General features: G+C 37.5%; 1 protein-coding gene across 2 annotated transcripts in view; it reads right to left on the reverse strand.

The window, feature by feature from the left end:
* Window positions 1-18,842, reverse strand: part of LOC118302754 (CUB and sushi domain-containing protein 1-like) — a 269,330-nt gene that overhangs the window by 33,812 nt on the left and 216,676 nt on the right. For both annotated transcript variants that reach the window (XM_047331593.1, XM_047331592.1), the window contains exons 45-57: window positions 18,636-18,813; window positions 12,991-13,136; window positions 12,640-12,720; window positions 11,029-11,142; window positions 8,949-9,065; window positions 8,645-8,716; window positions 8,347-8,493; window positions 5,597-5,785; window positions 5,225-5,410; window positions 4,411-4,608; window positions 2,890-3,063; window positions 682-855; window positions 197-370 (exon numbers count right to left, since the gene is read on the reverse strand). In XM_047331593.1, coding sequence (XP_047187549.1) covers window positions 197-370; window positions 682-855; window positions 2,890-3,063; window positions 4,411-4,608; window positions 5,225-5,410; window positions 5,597-5,785; window positions 8,347-8,493; window positions 8,645-8,716; window positions 8,949-9,065; window positions 11,029-11,142; window positions 12,640-12,720; window positions 12,991-13,136; window positions 18,636-18,813 — 1,950 coding nt within the window. The remainder of the gene's footprint in view (window positions 1-196; window positions 371-681; window positions 856-2,889; window positions 3,064-4,410; window positions 4,609-5,224; window positions 5,411-5,596; window positions 5,786-8,346; window positions 8,494-8,644; window positions 8,717-8,948; window positions 9,066-11,028; window positions 11,143-12,639; window positions 12,721-12,990; window positions 13,137-18,635; window positions 18,814-18,842) is intronic.

The raw sequence follows: 18,842 nt of genomic DNA on the forward strand, positions 1-18,842 counted from the left end.
GTTCCAGTACCCAGCTGTGTGTGTGCACGTTCCTTGTTAGATATACAGTACCAGAGGTGAAACTGAAGAAAAACCCACACAATCCTATTCTAATGTAAGTACTCTAATCTGAGGAACTGATTCAACTAAAGCATCTACAGGGATGAACAGTACGTGGGTATAAACCTGTAACTCTGTGTTAATATGTTTTTGTGACCTTTGCAGACGGGTAGGGGGCTGCTCCACTGTCCGTTGAGTCGACACTGAGCACGAGCATTTCCACTGAGGATGTAACCTCTGTTACAGGTGAAGTTGACGACATCATTGAGGTTGAACTCGCTGCCATTGGTCCGCCCGTTGATTGGGTTGCCGGGATGACCACAAGTGATTGCTGTTGGAGTAGAGAGAAGTATGATGAGAAATAGGATTTGTGGAAATTGTATCATGTGCAGCAACGTGGTATATTGGACTTCATATTTTTTGTAATATCTTCATCGTTTAGCTGTGACGAAAAAGCTATGGAGAAAGACATTAAAAGAATAATTCAAAACCCTAAAAGGCCTAAAATGTGTGATTCCTTTTAAGGTGCTAGTTTGTAATAGATTTAATTAATATAGGAGAATTGTTCCCTGTATGAAAGAGCAATGAATCATGTTACATTGTAGATCAACTACAACGGTTTTGGTATCATAAAGTACTTACGGACGCAGACAGGTGTTGTTCCAGACCACCGATGGTCTTGCTGGCAGATTCTGACTGAAGTGCCAATTAGGCGATATCCTAACATGCACTGGTACACCACTGTGTCACGATAACTTGACCCATCCCCACTAATGTGCCCATTGACAATAGGATCCGGAGAGTCACAGTGACCAGCTGGAAGAGAGAGAATGATACAGATTAATGCTTTCTAATTAAAAATAACTCACTTTCATCTCTTGGGTCATTGGTATTTGTTCAATGATCCAATAGTATCTATGCAGTATATGTTATAGACCTTAAAATAGCTACAGTGCTTTAGCTCATGGTCTGTTAGACTTTCGAACAACATGGAGCTGTCCCTAGAGATTTAAACTTCTAAATGTCAGGAGAGTAATATCATCAGTGCTTCTGCAAATCAATGTTCAGAGACAGTGCAGCTCGGTGACTGCAGTCCTGACCATGCAGCAGTTAAAGATGTGCTGAAGATCTGTTCAAATCAGCACATTTAAACAATTTTTCTGCGTTTTGTAAGTGGCCTTCAAGTACCACATCCTTTCATGATTTCTTTAAACCTGAGCAATCAAATTGCAGGACACAACTTGAGAGCTTTGGTTTGGAGAATCGTTGAATTATATTCAATACTGTTTCATCTATAGAGAGACCAATAACCCCCATTTCACAGTCAATTCCTGCCTTCATGTTGACTGAGGCCCAATACTTTCAGGTGTATTTGGTATTAAATACAGCTGTTGTTTTTTTTTTTCCAAATGACTTCATACACTTTCTCAAATGATGACTAATGCTGTGAAAACAGACATCTAGAAAATTGATTACTTTGTACAATTCATTAGAGTTGACTGTTGATGTACTGCTGATATTTCTACCAATTTTGTAAACAGCTTCTAAGACCCACTGGATATGATTTTTTTTATCATGAATACCAAAACTCTTTACAGCAGTAGATATGACTATAGAATATTGTGTAAAACTGGTATGTTGAAATGAAATTACAGATTTTTGGGGGGGGGGGGTTTGTTATTTTGTTTTGCCCTACACATATTTAATGGGTTTTTAAACTCAATATTTTTTAAATAAACTAAGGGTGCAACACAACGCTTCATCACTTTTTTACAATAACAGTATCAGAGTAAGTCATTTAGGTTGAAGGACAATCAGATGATTTTATCATCTTCAATAAAAATTTGATCTGTATGTGTTTTTTTTCAATCCTACCCCACATCCCGTGCATATAGTTGCATTGACATATGCACGAGACCTAAATGTTGTTTAACCTTATCGGTGATTTAGTAACTTCAATTTTAAACTCTTCTTACATGAATATTTGAAACTTGTTTGCAAAAATAATGACGTGAAGGTAGACACACTATAGTTTTCATCATATAAAATGTAGATTCTTCATGAAGTTTCTTCTTTCTCCAAGGTTGATTCATTGGAGTAGAGTGTGCATATAAAATCAGTATTAATCATCTCTGGCAAGTGCTTAGTGAAGGTTTAAATCAAGCCCTTAATGCACTAAGTAATAAAATGTCTCAGTGGTACATCATTTGAATTACTGAGGCATGTGCACAGTTTATCCTACTTATTGCTGGTCTAATTACCATAGACTTCACCTAGACACCTGTAACAACCAAATGTATTAATAAAGATTATGTATAAAATGTATGCCTTCACACATTTCCATTAACAAAATCTGTCTTGCAAAAAGCCATTGACAAATATACCTTTGCCCTCTGTACACCAGTTGAACAGGATATGGAGACATCACTGCTTATGGCAGATAAATATTTTTCACCATATTATATACCTCTTTATATTTTTACACATTGACCTTTAATTTGGCATTTCACTATAAAATATCTTGAGCAGTTTGTTTCAGAACATATTAACTACCAACAGTCTGATAGTTGATACCAGCAACTGATCCTGTTGGATGCTAAACCAAATGTAAAATATGTAAAAAAAAAAAAAATTAAAAAAGAGATCTTTAATGCACAATGCCACCAGGCCTTTGATTTAACTCTATTAACAGATACAACTTTTCATTACAAACACACTTGCCTTCATTTCTGTTTTCAATTATACCCTTGAATCTGTTAAATTTACTTTCATGATTTATCATATTATTCTAAAGTGTCCTAAGACGAAACAAAACACAATGTACATCCTGTCACATTTAATGAGCCTTACCTAGACACCTGGTTTCTGCACCACTCCACAGTCCGTTTGCGCCGCACTCTCTGACATGTGACCCCACCAGGGTGTAACCATGGTTACACATAAAGATTGCAGTTGCTCCGAATGTGGTCAACGTCCCTAGTTTGGCCCCAAAGGGTGGAGAAGGAAGCTCACCACAGGAGATGACTAAATAATAATAGAACATAATGAGATTGTATTATTACAGAAACACACTGGAAATTATATATGACAACATTACTGTATGCGGTACTGCTATACTGTCTGTGTTACATCTGGATAGGAAGTGAGTTATGCTGCCAAGTCTTCATGTGAGGTAAAATGGATTAAAGCCTGCAAGATAATCTGACTAATTTAAATTTAAGTCAGAAGATTTAAGGGTTCATTCTTTAATGTCCTTGGAGACATTAAAGAATGACCATTGGTCAGAGTGAAGAATAGACACTTGTTTTATCCCTCAGAGCTGCTGCAGTGTCAGGTTTGTCAACTCAATTACTGGATTGGGAAAAATGAAGCATAATATCTTTAAAACCACTGGTCTAAGCTGGTGCAAGTTAGATTTCAATTTTTAATAATTTAACTTCTCAACTGTACACATTTTACCTTTTCACTTGCAAGCCATCTATTATGCAACACTATTGTAAAGTTTTCTAAGTCTGGGTTCTCTTACTTTATGAAATATGCATAAAATGAACATTGCAGCGTACAACTGTATTTGACAAACCAGTCTGGCACTTTCGCCAAAATATACCTAACATTTATGAATAACAGGGATCATTCTGTTCATCACAGTCTAAAGACAGTGTGCAGTGGTTAAAGGGCCCTGGGGCATGTGGAAACACATACTGTATACCCTATATAATAAGGGTAACACACACACACCCAGCTCCCTCTCAAGCTGTCCCTCTTCATAGACTCATCCATTCTTCCTCTCAAACAAACCGAAAAGCAAGTCCTTTATCTTTGCAATGTATAGAGTATAAAGGAGTGTGAAGGGTTTAATGTATGTGATTGTACAGTATGTGGGAATGTGTATTGACCATACACTGTTTATAAAAATGGACATAGTCACTAGGTCAATAGTCAAGAGTGAAGCCAATGCGGAATTGCCAAAAACCTATTTGTATCGCATGACCAGAAGAGGGCAACTCCACTGGTTGCAAAGAGCAGTGTGTTTCTATAGATATCTAAAGATTTCAAAAAGACAAGATGGCGCTGGCCAAAATGCTACACTCGAGGCTTCAAAACGGCAGTTCTCAAACCAATGGATGACGTCACAAGGGGTTGCCACTTGGTATTCACTCATTCATTCTTCTACATCCTACATATGGCTCTTTGTTAGTGTAGACTCATAAATAAAGTTTTAATGTATGTCATCCCGAGTGCAGATGGAGGTGAAGATGAGCACTAACATCATCTCAGAGTTTTATCATCTTATTCTGAGCACAAATATCTGACAGCAGCAGTTCACACAGGATAGTAATCATGATGGTGTTCATGAGTACCAACACTTACTCTTGCATGTTGCTGGGTCATCTGATCCCTCCCAGGTCCCGTTGGCAAGGCAGCTAAGGGTCCTATGCCCCACACCCAAATAGTACCCTGTTGAGCATTCCAGCATCAACATAGACCCAAACTCTTCCAACCTACCACGGAGCAGGTGGTAGGTCATGTGATCTGACAAGATGCCCTCAATGCTCGGGCAGTGGACCGCTAGAAAACAACATTTTATGAAATTACATTAAAACAAAACATTAATTTAAAGTTTCAGAGCATTCTGTGCAATTCCACATCTTCATAGCTATTTACTTCTGTACAGTTTCAGTTTACATACATGCCAGCACTAAATACCATATCTGTTTCTTTAATACATGATTTCTAATCTAGGAAAATCTATAATTTCATAGAGGTAATGTCATTGGAAAGCAAGACTTTGAAGGAGTAAGGAACCAATATTTATTTGACCTCATGTATAATTTCTGTGAATTCTAGAGTGACAGACAGGCCTAAGAATAACATCCCTAACAACCATCTATTTTTATTTATTTGTTTACATACTTGTTGTTCACCTTTAAAGTAGTAAATTCAAGATCAATTCACCAGCTTTTTCTGGACTTGCAGTTTGCTCTGTTGTCATGGAGATGACATGACAACCATAAAAAATTTGCAAACTCTACTCAGAGTAAGACAAGTAGATGCAGTGAAAAGCAAGTTAGCTGGTAAATGGACCTTGAAATTTGTAATTTAATTTTTTATTTGTTTTTTAGTTTTTCTTGTCAACTCATACTCTTAACTGCACTTAAATCAGAGTTTTAAAAAAAAATCTTACGTAAACATTTGGGGGCTGAGGCAGCATTACTCCAGATGCCATCTTCCAAACAGACTGCTGTCATTGAAACACCCGGGTCAAGGTGGTAACCATAGTTACAATGGTAGGTAACCTGGCTACCAACAGTGTACTGGTAAGCATGGAAGCTGCCGTTGCCTGGCGACTGAGGGATTCCACACGAGATAGCTGTCACATCACAAAGAAACAGGTGCTGAAGTGGGAATTCCTCTGAGACAGCAAGTTTTTAACTTCTGTTACCTTTTTTCATCATCACTTACTGTGGGGTCCAAAAGCCTGACACCACTTTCCCATTGACCTGGGAAAGACGTCTTTTGGACCTCACTTTAGATTATGAAGAATGTTTAATTTTACCTTGACAAAAAGGTGGTGGTGTATCCCACTGGAAAAGCCCATTGGAACGGAGCCTGCAGGTGGCATTGGTTGAGCCGACTGGGCGGTAACCACGGTTGCAAAAGAACTGAAGTCTGCTGCCTGGGCGAAGTTTGGTTCGGTTGACCACGCCCCCATTCACTGGGGGTTCGTTAATGCTACAGTAGGCAGCTGGAGACAGAAACAAAAAGAAACGGGGAGAATAATGAAATAAAAAAGTAACAACAATAACTCAAAACATAGCCATGAATTGATTATCATCTATATCCCATCATTATCAAATACACAAACGTATATATATATATATATATATATATGATTTTGTCTTCTGCTCTTCTCCCTTTTGGCTTTGCATTGGTAGAATGACTTTCCCACTCCAGTCAGGACAACACAGTCACAGCCAGTTTCCATTCTTTATCTGTAAACCTTTCTATCAATTAAGTATCTGGTCTCTCTCCCCTGAGTGAGTCAAATGGAATCTCTTTTGCTCACCCACCTCAAAAATCAATCTGTTCCTTCTGCACAACTAATTTGAACTTCTTATCATAGCTTCTCTCTAACATCATCATTCTGTGGTTGCCGAAATATTCAAAGATGAGGGTCCAGTCATTTAATTCCTTAATACTGACTGTTTAATCATTTTATTGGGACTGTGTGAAATGACTTCTATCTCAGTCCACAGGAAACACTGATATTTGAATTCCTACATTGAAAAAAATGTGACTTGAAAAATGTGTATCAAAGAGAGGTAAAGAAATGCAGGACTTATAAATCCCAGAGGGAAACTTTACAAGAGAAAATATATATTCTAAGTATTCTAATTGTGCCGATGGGAAAATCAGGATTGTCTGAACAAGAATAAATGTCACGGACTATTTTCATATACCTTGTAAAATGTCTTTGTGCTCATATCATAGCCACTTGCTGAAAAAAAAAATTTGGATAATGTGTTGATGATTTGGTTTATTTTGTATTCTTTAAACTTTGATTACCCTTACAAAACATTAAGGATCAGCACTGTTGCTATAATAACTTGTAGAGATCAAGAACCATTTTAACAGACATTGCCAGCCAATCAACAATAAATGTACTTTTAAGATGGCTGTGAATCCCGCTCTCACCAAGGCAAAGAGAAGATTCTAAGTGGCTTGACCCGGCCTTATATCTACATAATATCTACAGTTTCTGTACCTACAGATCTCATATTGAAACAAACTTTCACCAAAGTTGCACAAAGTGCTTCACAATTCAGGACTGAATTATAAGGACATTAACAGGGAAGCAATGGCTTCAATTTACATAAAAGGAATAATATATTTCATGACTAATAACTCATTTAAAAAAAGTTATATTGTGCCACTGATATTATTATATAATATTTTACAGAAAGCTGTGTAGACTGCATAATAACAAAAACACAATCAGTGAAATATCCCAAAAAAACAATGTCTTACTTTGGCTACTTTATTACAATTCCTAATTTAAATAATTTATTGAAAATGTTGACACAGCTTGCTGTTTGCTGCTTGTCTGAATTCTAAATTTCTGCAGATCACAAACAAAATGAAAAAAGTTCATTCTTATTTTTCCCTGAACATGTGACTTTTGTGCCTCGACAAATGAAAAAATAAATGTACCAGGACAAGTGCCTGGAGAATAAAAAGAATGAGAAAAATACAGGAGTGATTGTTATAGCTCAAACTACAAACACATACGCACGCACGCACACACAAACTAATGTATACTTGTGACGAATCTCATAGGCATATGCTTTTTATTTACTATAACCCTAAAGCTAATTAATCCTCAAACAGCTCTTTGAAGAAGTGGATGAGGGAATTAACATAACTGATGAATCATAAATCCATGTTATAAGTATTTGATAAACATGAAATATATATATATATATATACACACACACACTGCAGTGTGTGTGCTATGTTTCAATATAAAATCCACTATACATTTCTGTTCTCTGTAAAACTTCCATTGTCCGGGCAGTGCAACACCATGGGGAAAAGACAATGCTATTACTTCAGGCCATTGTGGTGATATAACTCACATAATGAAATATATCACACTTTTTTTTCAGTATAGAGAGCCAGGAGATTGACCTTGCAACTTACTCCTCTCAAGCCCAAACAGGATCAGTATTTCAGTAAATTGTGTTTTCCATGCCAGAGATTGATTTTAATAAAAATTTTCACAAGTTAAAACCCATGATTAAGGGGCTGCTGACTCTCACAACATGAATCTATCAAAGCTAATGGTTAAAACTCCATAGAGTTGGCAAGAACCTGCAGAGATAATACTATCAATCTGAAACAAATTGTCAAATTAACAAATTGGTTTAACTAATTTGTGTTTGTTCCTAATTACCTCGATGCAATAATAAAAAAAAATGTTTCCAATGAGAAGTGTTGTCTTAATGATCATGGCTCAGGTACCTGCACCCTTGATGCATTGATTCATTTTCATGAGGAGAAATTGGGTTGTCTAGCTTTACAAGGAGATGCATTTTTCAATATAGAAGAATGAGAACAAAGAACTGTTTCTTTTTGACATGGTAGGAAACTCAGTCCCTTAAAAACCTCCCCTTAAACAACTCAGACAGAAACATTGAGATTGACCAGTTAATATACAGTTATCATATCTTAAAGCTGTCAAACAGATTCGGAGATTATAACAATAACAGACAAGAAAGAAAGAAAGAAAGATAATATTCTAAGTACCTGAATATCTTATCTTGAATCCTCTCTTGTTGGTTGCGTGGTCAGTGGACCATCGCAGATAGAGCTGGTTCGTTTTGGATGTGAAGTTCAGCTGGGATGAATGGTTACCACTTAGAGCAACAAGCAAAGGACTTTGTCCTGAGGATCCTAGAGAAGCAAATTAGTGAGTCTTCAGAGCTGCTATGTGTAAAGTATACTGTATATCGTGCTTCTTTAATATAAAACCACATGAATTTAAGCTGTGTATGATTATGTGTGCCCATGTGTAGCATAAACAGAGAGGAAAATCTTTGTATACCATCAAAAATCTCCAATTCATCAAACTGTTTCTCGCTGTGGAACATCTCTACGTAGATATTGATGGTATAACCTAGGAAACAAGAGAAATGCATTTACAATCACATCTAAAAACCTGTAATAATACAAATGCACCGACATACCCTATACACACACAAACTATCATATTCTTATATGCATTATACATGTAAGTGCAGATGTACAAACAAATATTGTGGGTGCAGCCTTGCCAACATCACACAGACACATTCTGTATCTAGCAGTCTATATACATACTCTATGCTCCCCCTTGACATACACCGTACCTGGAACCATTTGTAAAAGCCAGGAGCATGTCTGGCTGTTGGGGTAATTGCTAGGAAACCCAGGGCTTAGTATGACTCCTGATGACGAAGAGCGCTCCTCATTGGCTGGGCATTGGGCTGGAGGAGTAACGAACGAAAGCCCGTTAAAATGATCAAAACAGTGAAAACTTGCAGATTACAGATACAGATTGATTTTCAACATCTGACCAGATTTGCATCCTTTCCGTCCACCTTTCATGTCTACCTGCTCACTTTCCTTATTAGTATCCTTTCTCTTGCACATGTGCAAAAGAGTCTTTTCCCCCCATTGGAATTCAGGATTTATTCAAATGGCTTGCAACACGTGTTGATGGGTCATGTGGGGTTCAGTCAGAATGTGTAGAATCTGTAGGCAACATACCCATGTTCTCTGCTTTTAAAACTTGCCCTTTTAAGTGAGACGCTGAAACACTCTCCCAGTCTTTCTATGTGATGACTGTATAGTTAGCATGCCACAGAGAAGGAGCCGTACTCCAGCAACCAGTGTTTGGTGGAGCACTTCGGTTGCATGTCCCCTTGTATTATGTCCACTTGTTGGACCCTTTGGTACTGTATATTATTTGGGTTTTAAAAGCAATACAGAAATTTATAAAAATACATACAAAATCCTTAACATATATTTTATTTATCTCAATGCCCAACAATATAGATAACATATGTGATTAATGTCTGCAATTAATATATATACTGTATACATTATCTTCATGTTCTAACATCCTCCTCTTTCACTGCATTATGTAGTTCTATACCATTCCACTCAATCTCATCCAATATCTATAGTGATGCCACACTATAGATAGTGTGGCATGCACACTGTGTCAGTGTGCATGTGGGTCAAATTGACCCAAACAGTGTATAAAGGTGTGAGGGCATTGTAGCATGTGTACTGAAAAATAAAATCATATTTATATGTTCTTCACAGAAAATAAGCCTAGGCCATGGAGTTTCAGATTGAACAAACCTGAACTTTTATAATTCTTTTAAAAATGAAAATTTTAAACGGGTAAATTTGACCCTTCTTTTCTCCTACATTTTAATGGAAATGACACTGTTCACTCGAAATGGTAGTAAAGGCTCAGTATCTTTCTCACACTCAGCTGTAGCAGAAGAAAATAATTTTCTGAGAAGAGAAATTCAAATCAGTACTACCAGCACTTCCCAGAGTGCGGCTAACTGCTGCAAAAATGTGTGCTTTCTTCTTGGGGTCTCCTGAGTGTAAATCAACACATACTCTAAGACTGACAGTAAAATACTTTATCAATATCAACATGGTAAAATAATATTATGCCTCTTCACCTTATAAACTGTCATAAAACAAGAGACTACGAGTCTAATTGTTTTTCAGTTATTGATTTCCTAGATTTCCCCAAACGACACAGGACAATGACTGAGAATGACGCTGAGCTGATTAAATATGGCTGGGTATAATGTGATGGTGAAAAGAGGAATAATTACACAACAATCAAAACTTTGTAAGGCTGTACTTAGTGGATCAATATGTCTCTTCTGATTAGAAGTTCCTCTGATTTCTCTTTCTTCTGGTTCTTCAAATATTATGTTAAAACTAGTGGGTAGTAATAATAGTAGAAGTAGAATAGATATTAGTATTAGCATTTAATTGTCATTAAATTAGAACTGATGTCTCATGTTTTAGGAGAGGACATGTCAATATCAGCTTACTATCATGATGAGTCCTACTCAGCCAGTGTAAACATACCACAGCATTCTCATGATAATATTTAATCTGCAGTGATGACAAATACATCATTTTCTACTCATTTCGAGTCACAGTAAATTCAGCTCAATGATTAAAAGGTTTTCACAGAAACTATCCTGTGGAACATGTTAATCCTGATGCTCTAACATATACTATAGATCTAGGATTCCTAAATTATAATCCTGAGGACTTTATGTGTGAGAGTATATTTATTTATATCCTACAAATTCAGAGCACTTTGATTTCAAAACACCTAGACACTGGAATATAGGTTCTGAATGTCTGACATATATTTTTTGGGAGTTGAACTGAGTGTTGCCCTACCTTGACATGTAGGTGGCGGGGCTTCAAAGAGCAAATGGGAGTTGAGTTTGCACATCAGCTCTGATTTTCCAGTCAGTGTGTATCCAGGTGAACAGCGATACTTTACAATATCACCTAATGCAAGGAAAATAATGAAACCTCTCTGAAGTAGTCATCATTATCATCATCATACATTCAACAAGCATTTCTGCACAGTTCAGTCTTGGTGATTGTACAATGCATAATACCTGGGGAAATGATAAACTAAGTTTATTTGACATAATCCTCACACAGTAAATAGCTAAAATGGAGTGGTGATATCATCGACTAGATATTTATCTGTGTCCTTTTCGGAACAATGTATCAAATGACAATATGCTCAAAATGAAGGTCTGATGAAGTCTCTCTTGACCCTGGAATTAAACTAATACAGAAGTAATTAATTTTTAAAAGGTCAAAAGCAAACATAAAATCAACAAATCAACTAGGTTTTCTCAATTCATAAAAAGATGACATTTCAAAATGTACGTTTTTGTGCAGAATTTTTTTTATACTTTGCCAGAAGCCACTAGACTCTGACAAGGTACCACTGGCAGGGTAAATTGATTTTTCTGTGGTTTTATGAAATATCTGCTTATAAAAAGAAATTACAGCTCTTAAAAGGTCACCAAACCTTAATGTAAGATGCTTTGGACAAATCACATAATACAGAGCTGAGGGGAAATTGAAAACATGACAAGTGATTATTTTTCTTAAACTGGATATTATTCAAAAGTTTGAGAAAACATACCTGGTGTTGCATTTCAACACAATATGTTAAGTAGAAGGAGGCTAGAAAGTATTTACAAACAGTGTCAATTCACACAATACAATAAAAAACAACACTGTGTTTAGGTACTTAGTTTATACAATGGTGCAATTAACTCACCACAAACAATGGGTAATAATGATTGCACACATCATTGCAGAAGCCAAATATTACTCTTGTTTTTACTCTGTGGCACTTTGAGATTGCTTTTAGCACTAAAAAGTGCTTACTATATACAATGTATTATTATTATTACTATTTTAAATACCATTAGGAATATTTTAGAAATGTTAGGGGACTTGCATTTTTCCCATTAAAAGAGCCACCTTATTGCTCCTGTTTATACTTTTAACAAACATAATTTACTGATGGATCTGGACACATCAGTGATTTTTCCTGTGGGTCGTCGGTTCTTTCTGGTCTTCCAACATCAGACGACCTCACCCAAGTAACCCAGCTGGTTGATCAAGCCCTGGCTTGTGTCCAGGCAGCGCTACGCCCCCCTCAGCTCTCCTCTCCTGAGCCCAGTGCCATCTTTAAGCAACTTCTGCTGCCTCTGTGGACAATTTGATGGCTCTTTGACTACTGGCCCCTGTGATGCCCAGCATGCTGTACACTCTGCAAAGGGACTTACCTGCAAACCCTCTGCATCTCCGTTCACTATCTACACACTGCACATGCACACACTGAAGGGATACAGGCTTGGCTCTGTCTGTTTCAGTGAATTTGGCTTGTAAATTGTTCTGTCTTTTGGAAATACTCTCTCTAAAGTCAACAACTTTTTTGTTAAATATAAAGTTATGAATATTAATAAGGGTTATTACCTATCTGGAAGTCTTCATCTTCATAGATCAACTCTGCATTCTCCACAACAGGGGGAGAAGGGCATTTCTTCAGACGGTAAGCTGGAGGGAGGTGCAATGCAGTATGACACCATTTAGATTTCAATTGGAAAAAAATGCACAGTCGATGTAGTTGCATAGTTGCAATCAGGTTGATGGGATGATATAAATAATACTCGATTGAATTCACAAGACAATAACAGTGTCAAACTGTAACAATATTTCTATAAATGAATTCAGCCTCAGAGAAATGTTTCTCTGTCATTTCCGTAAAAACATAAACAAACAACAAGAGCATCATTCATGTGTGTGTGTGTGTGTGTGTGTGTGTACCATGGAAGTTGAGAATGAAGAACCCTCCAGTTGAAAAGTCAGAGTGAAAGCGAATCAGGACCTTTGGGCTGCTACTGTAAGCCGACTCCAGTGCTGTGTTGCCACTGAAGACTCCAAGCTGTGGACTAGATGTCTCTGGACCGTCCCTGAGTAAAGAAAGACAGACACAAATAGAACCAGTGATGCTTAAACTGGAAGTAGGAAAAATATAAACCACTGCAGCAAACAGATGGAGATGGATAAACCAAGAAACATAATAGCGGGCAGGAAGATATGAGGTAACTAAGCGTAAGGTATACAATGAACTGTAAATCCAATTTATAGTACTTGCACTCTGCAAATCAAAGTCTTTACATGTCAAGCGCAGCCCTTTCAACAAAAAGATTCAAAGATTTATTTGTCATATGCCAATTTTAAGACGTGCAGCGAAATGTGCAGTAATGAAAATGATTATACATATGGAAATCCATAACAGTGATGAAAAACTAAATAGGCTATGTTAAGTTTTGATTGTAACGTCAAAGTAAGACTAAATAAATATGTTTCTATCACAGTTCTACAGGAAAGTCAGAGGCTGAGATCAGTATATTTGTGATTTACTTTTACTGACTGGATTTAATTGAAGAGGGGAAGAGAAACATGCGCAGCCTTTGTCAAAAATAAATTAATAAATGAATACAATTTAAAAGAATTAAAACGGATATCTGGTAAGCCCACATGTCTGTTCATTGAACGGGTAGCAAAAATATTTATTTATTTTTTACCTATTTCAAAAGTTCATTGAACAAAGCCCATGGATTAAAGGATTAACTTCACTCATTAAATATTGAATGTTGTTGAAAGGTTACATTTTCAAAAGTTCCTAAATGCCCAGTTTTAGCTTTTTAATGAACATGCCATTGGATTAAACAAGGGTTTTAAATTTTTAATTCATGAAGAGTGCCTGGGATCTCTTGCCTCCTCAATAATTCAAGGTCTTCTGAAGGTGTTGGAGCTCTTAGGAGAATCAAAATGTGCTATTCAGATCATTTAAATCAAAACTGAGTCATGAATTACAAACCCACATGACTATATTTTTTGCACAGCCCCAAAAAACATGTATAATGTTATCTATCAAAACATGTATTTGGACAAGGGCTATACAAAATGACAACATACATTGTGTGATGATCTATGAAACAGCGTTTTCATTTAATTATGCTATTGCAAATCACATTGTTCACAACGATAATTTTGGTCATTCGGGCGACCGTTTGCGTTCCTCCACTGTGTACCATGCAGGCAGAGAATCAGCATGAGAGCAACACAAACAAACAGAATTAACACCACGAGGATCTGACCTGCCAAGACAAAACTAAGAAGCTTTATATATTTGGTTCAGATAAATATTCATTTGTTGACTTTGTTTATTAAAATATTGTGATGTATCTTAAGCATAATCTCTTGTCCTGAAAGGCATCATCCAAGCTGAAATATTCTGAGTTTTTATTAAAGTTTTTTTGCTGAATGAAATAAACCATGAATTGCGCTATAACATGTCCACCACTACTGGATTTATTTTATTTTTCTCGAATCCAGAACAAAGACAGATTCAATATCATCTAAAGCGCCAACAGTACACAAAATAATGTCAACACTGTCAAAAATATTTTCAAACTTAGTATTAAAAACGTCTGCTGCTCTGGGTTCAGATCCATCGGCCACTATTAGAAATGGTTCGGTGAAGTTAGGCAACAGGCAGAAAACAACTGGTGGTAGACCACAGAGACAGTATGGTCTTCAGACACTGACATCTGGATGCAGCTACTGTCAAATAAACCCCAGTGGTACTGGGCAAGGACCAGTAAACACACGTCACTGAGAAACAGAATAAAGCAGGAGGAAAAATAAATCCATCACTGCTTTGGTTAATGAGAGACCAGAAGAGAGGATGGGCTGGTGATGAAGGAAATCAACATAACCACTTGGAGTGGAATAAACGATCAGAAGAGGAAATGTCTCGGCTCGTAACATCGTGAAAACTACCTCATTGTTCGAATGTGACTGGTGGTTTTAAGAGTCAGCTGCAACTGATCACATTTAAGAAATGAAATGCTCCAAACTAAGGCAATGCTCTATTGACACATTACTCTATATGTTTAATGTTCATTTCAAACATTTTTTTTTAATATATATATATGTTAAGAAAACATATGAAAAATCGTAGGCCTACAGCATAAAACCAGAAGTTGAATTTTATCAGTGATAGACTTGCCTTGTTCAACTTCTTCAGATCTAGTATGACTCATTTTGTGGTCAAACTCTTCAAATTAACCATTAAAAGTTTCATATTTCAGTAAATAGTAATTATACTCCCAATCAATTCCGTATTAACCCAGCAGCTCACACGGGGAATAATGCATCTCCTCCCACTCTCTGTCCAAGTGAATTCAGTAATCCAAACAGTCTAATGCCCAATTCATGACAAGAGCAGTGGCTCCAATATCATGCTAATATGAGTTACATTAGATAATGTCAGGTATTATGTTTTTATTACAATTCACTGCTGGTGCACATAATTAAGGTATTCCCAATACAAACTCCATCACGAAAAACGTTTCACAAGGCCTGTGGTCATAATCCAAATAGAATCTGGGCCATACATTCAGTGAATAACACAATTTTCATCTCACACTGCTTCAGTTATTATATATGTAAATCTACTGTCTCTGTCTGGGCAAGTAAAAAGGACCAAAAGATGTATGGGGGGGAAACACTGCCTCACACCACAAGGATGTGAGATAGAATATAAGACCTGTAGAAGCAAATAGAAAGGTGACTCGAGTGACTGATGCAACAACCTTTGATCGACCGACAACAACCGGAAGGCAATTCTGTATGTTGGACCCAATGCAGTGGACATGCCGTCTGTAGTAAAAAATATCTAAATAGTGACCGTGACCTGCTCCATAGGAACCTAATCGGGCCTTGGTGCGACATAATTGAACCAAATCACTATAGATACAGCATATTCAAAGAACGGTTAGAAACTCGGCTACACCTCAATATCATACTGTCAACGAATAAGCAGCCGAAGAAGAGCAAAACAAATGTTCCTCTCAAAAAGTGACATGAAAGTGATATCTTGAATCACATATGCTACATGCTAAACATGAAGCTATGAAGCCATGCGGCATCTGCACAGAGCGGGGAGACGCTCGACTACACGCCACTGTCATGATGTCAACCCTCTTCACCTAGAAGAAACTCAATTAAAACACCAAGCCACTGAGTTAGCATGTCGCATAAACACAACAACTTTACATGATGAAATATTACCGATGTCAGACTTGATAGCTGCTGCTACCAACATGCTAACAGCTCAAGCTACATATCATGCTAACTCCCAGCCTCTGCAGATTCCAGCGCTCTCCTTCCTCTAACTCTCAGACAAACATGCAGCTTATCATCATCATCCGCTGACCGATGTTCGTATCAACACAGCGACATACATAAATTACGTCTTACCGTCGAAGTACTTGCAGGAAAAGTTGTGTTTTGATCCACAAATCCGATTCCTTTAGCTTAGCACAAAGCATGCTTGTCATTTCAAGATATTAATCCGCCTGGTCCATCTTACTTCCACTACACAGGCGGAAGTTACACATCAAATGGCGTTGGGGGAAAAAGCCATCACAGTGGGTTCGCCCTCTCACAGATAGCGAATGGTGTTCTTGGGCGGGGGTTTTATGCCGTCCATCGATTCTACTGGCTCTGACGGTTCTATAGAAGTGTCAATCACCCAGCTTGACCAATGCGCTGCTGAGACACACAACTTTACGTTTAGTCTGTTCGAAGGTCTGACGACACGTTGCACTACAGAGATCGTCTATGGAGAGACAGATGCTCACCCGTCTTCATTAAAACAGTTTATTTAGATGTAATACACACAGAGACATGCGGGGGAATTAAATGAGTTTTGCAGTAAGAAACCTCACATGGAACAGAGTCCGTCTGACCATGTCCCTACTAAAGCCTGTAACTTTGCCCTGATTCACTTTATCACCATGAAATTTGGCAAAGATTATGTTCAGATGTTGTTGTATGGATTTCAAGAGGAATGGGCTTCATCTGCATTATTACATAGGAAAAGTTAAAGGTATTAACACCAGTAACATATATAGTTGAAATTAGTAATGCATTTCTATGCACATTAGATGATACTTTACAAGTAAATAAAATCTCAAGACTATCTTTAATGATTATTATTAAAAAGCAGAGTATTAATATGGGTATCAGCTCCATACCATTTACCTGACTGTCGGTGTAGTAGATCTTTGGATCATCCACACTAAATCTGTCCAAGGCCCTGGAAGGCAGACGTTTCCCACTTGGTCTGAGAAAAAATCTCCTCTTCAGAGTCTGCCCCCAGTCTTCTTGCAAATATATTCATGTGTTGGAGATATAGCGTGTCTGAGCAGTTCAACAGTCCAGTATGTATGCACAAATTTCACATTACAAGATATCTTTTGGTACCCTATAAACCTGATAGGGTACCAATAGGGTGATTTTATAATTCTGTTCACAATGAAATGTGCCAAAACACATGAATCACAGAAATCTATTTGCTACTGCAAAACCAGCCTCTCTATACCTATAATCATGGCTCTGGTAGCTGCCGAGATTGAAGGTGAGTAGTCGCCGACTGTGAATCTTTACTTTCCCACTGCCTATATTCAGCAGCTCACTCCACAGAGATTGACTCTTGAGGCCGAACATTAACACCTGACCTAAACATTAAACATTTCTTTTCTAAACCAAACCTGCACCCAAATGATGACATGGCCCAGATACTACTTGATCCAAATTTTTTCTTGCTAAAAATTCAAAGTTCCATATTGTCTTTGTTGGCAAACAATATCTCTTGGACTGACCCTAACTTGTGAGATCCAGCTAACTCCCGTTGGATTTGTGAACCCAGCTCCACCACTTCTTTCATTACATTTCCCACTCCCCACTGAATCTCATCATTACTGCCAGAGTTCCTGAGCCCTCTCCGGGTCTGTGTATGGCCATGGTACTGAGTTAGATTGAATTGGTCAGTGGTCCCATTGTAAATGCATTACTCTCACACTCCCTGTATTACAATTTTACCTCCACACTGAATCCTATTATTACTGCAGGAGAGTCTGGGTATGCATATCACGAGTATATGTGTGTATGTATCAGGGGTCTAAGGAGCAGTGATCAACCATGTCATATCCCCCTGTATGATAAAGTCATAAACAATTGACAGATATAGATACACCTTTGCAGAGTCAAGACTATTTGTATAAAGTAAAAAATATAATAAATACAAATGCAAAAAACCCCCAGGGATTTCTGTTTGAAAGAGTCTGTATGAGAGTGTGAGAGTGACAGACAATGATGAATAAATAATAAAAGTAAAAGTTGCTACAGCTTCACCAGTTTCTTGTTAGTGTGCAGAGAACTGACAGGGTATAAGTGCATTCCGGACTCAGCCATCAGTGATGCAATCAGTTCCAGGATAAAGGGCAACTTTGAAAAGAAGCATTTGCATTTATTTGTGTGTGTGTGTGTGTGTGTGTGTGTGTGAGTGCGTGCGTGCGTCTGGTATATTCAAGTATAAGTGTATCCACACTTACCAGACAGCAATGTAATCAGTGACAGGCTCCGTCTGCAATAAGGTAAAGTTGATATAAACTCCATGTCCATGGGGAACAGTGATGAGCCAGATACAATCTTGGGAGTTAGGGTATTCATTGGGGTACTGAGGTGAATAGATGGTCCCATTTTCAGCCGTGACATTATAGCCGCAGGGAGCTGTAAAGAGCAGAGTTATAAAATTATCC

The sequence above is a fragment of the Scophthalmus maximus genome, chromosome 4 (assembly GCF_022379125.1).
Source record: "Scophthalmus maximus strain ysfricsl-2021 chromosome 4, ASM2237912v1, whole genome shotgun sequence".
Classification (NCBI taxonomy): domain Eukaryota; kingdom Metazoa; phylum Chordata; class Actinopteri; order Pleuronectiformes; family Scophthalmidae; genus Scophthalmus; species Scophthalmus maximus.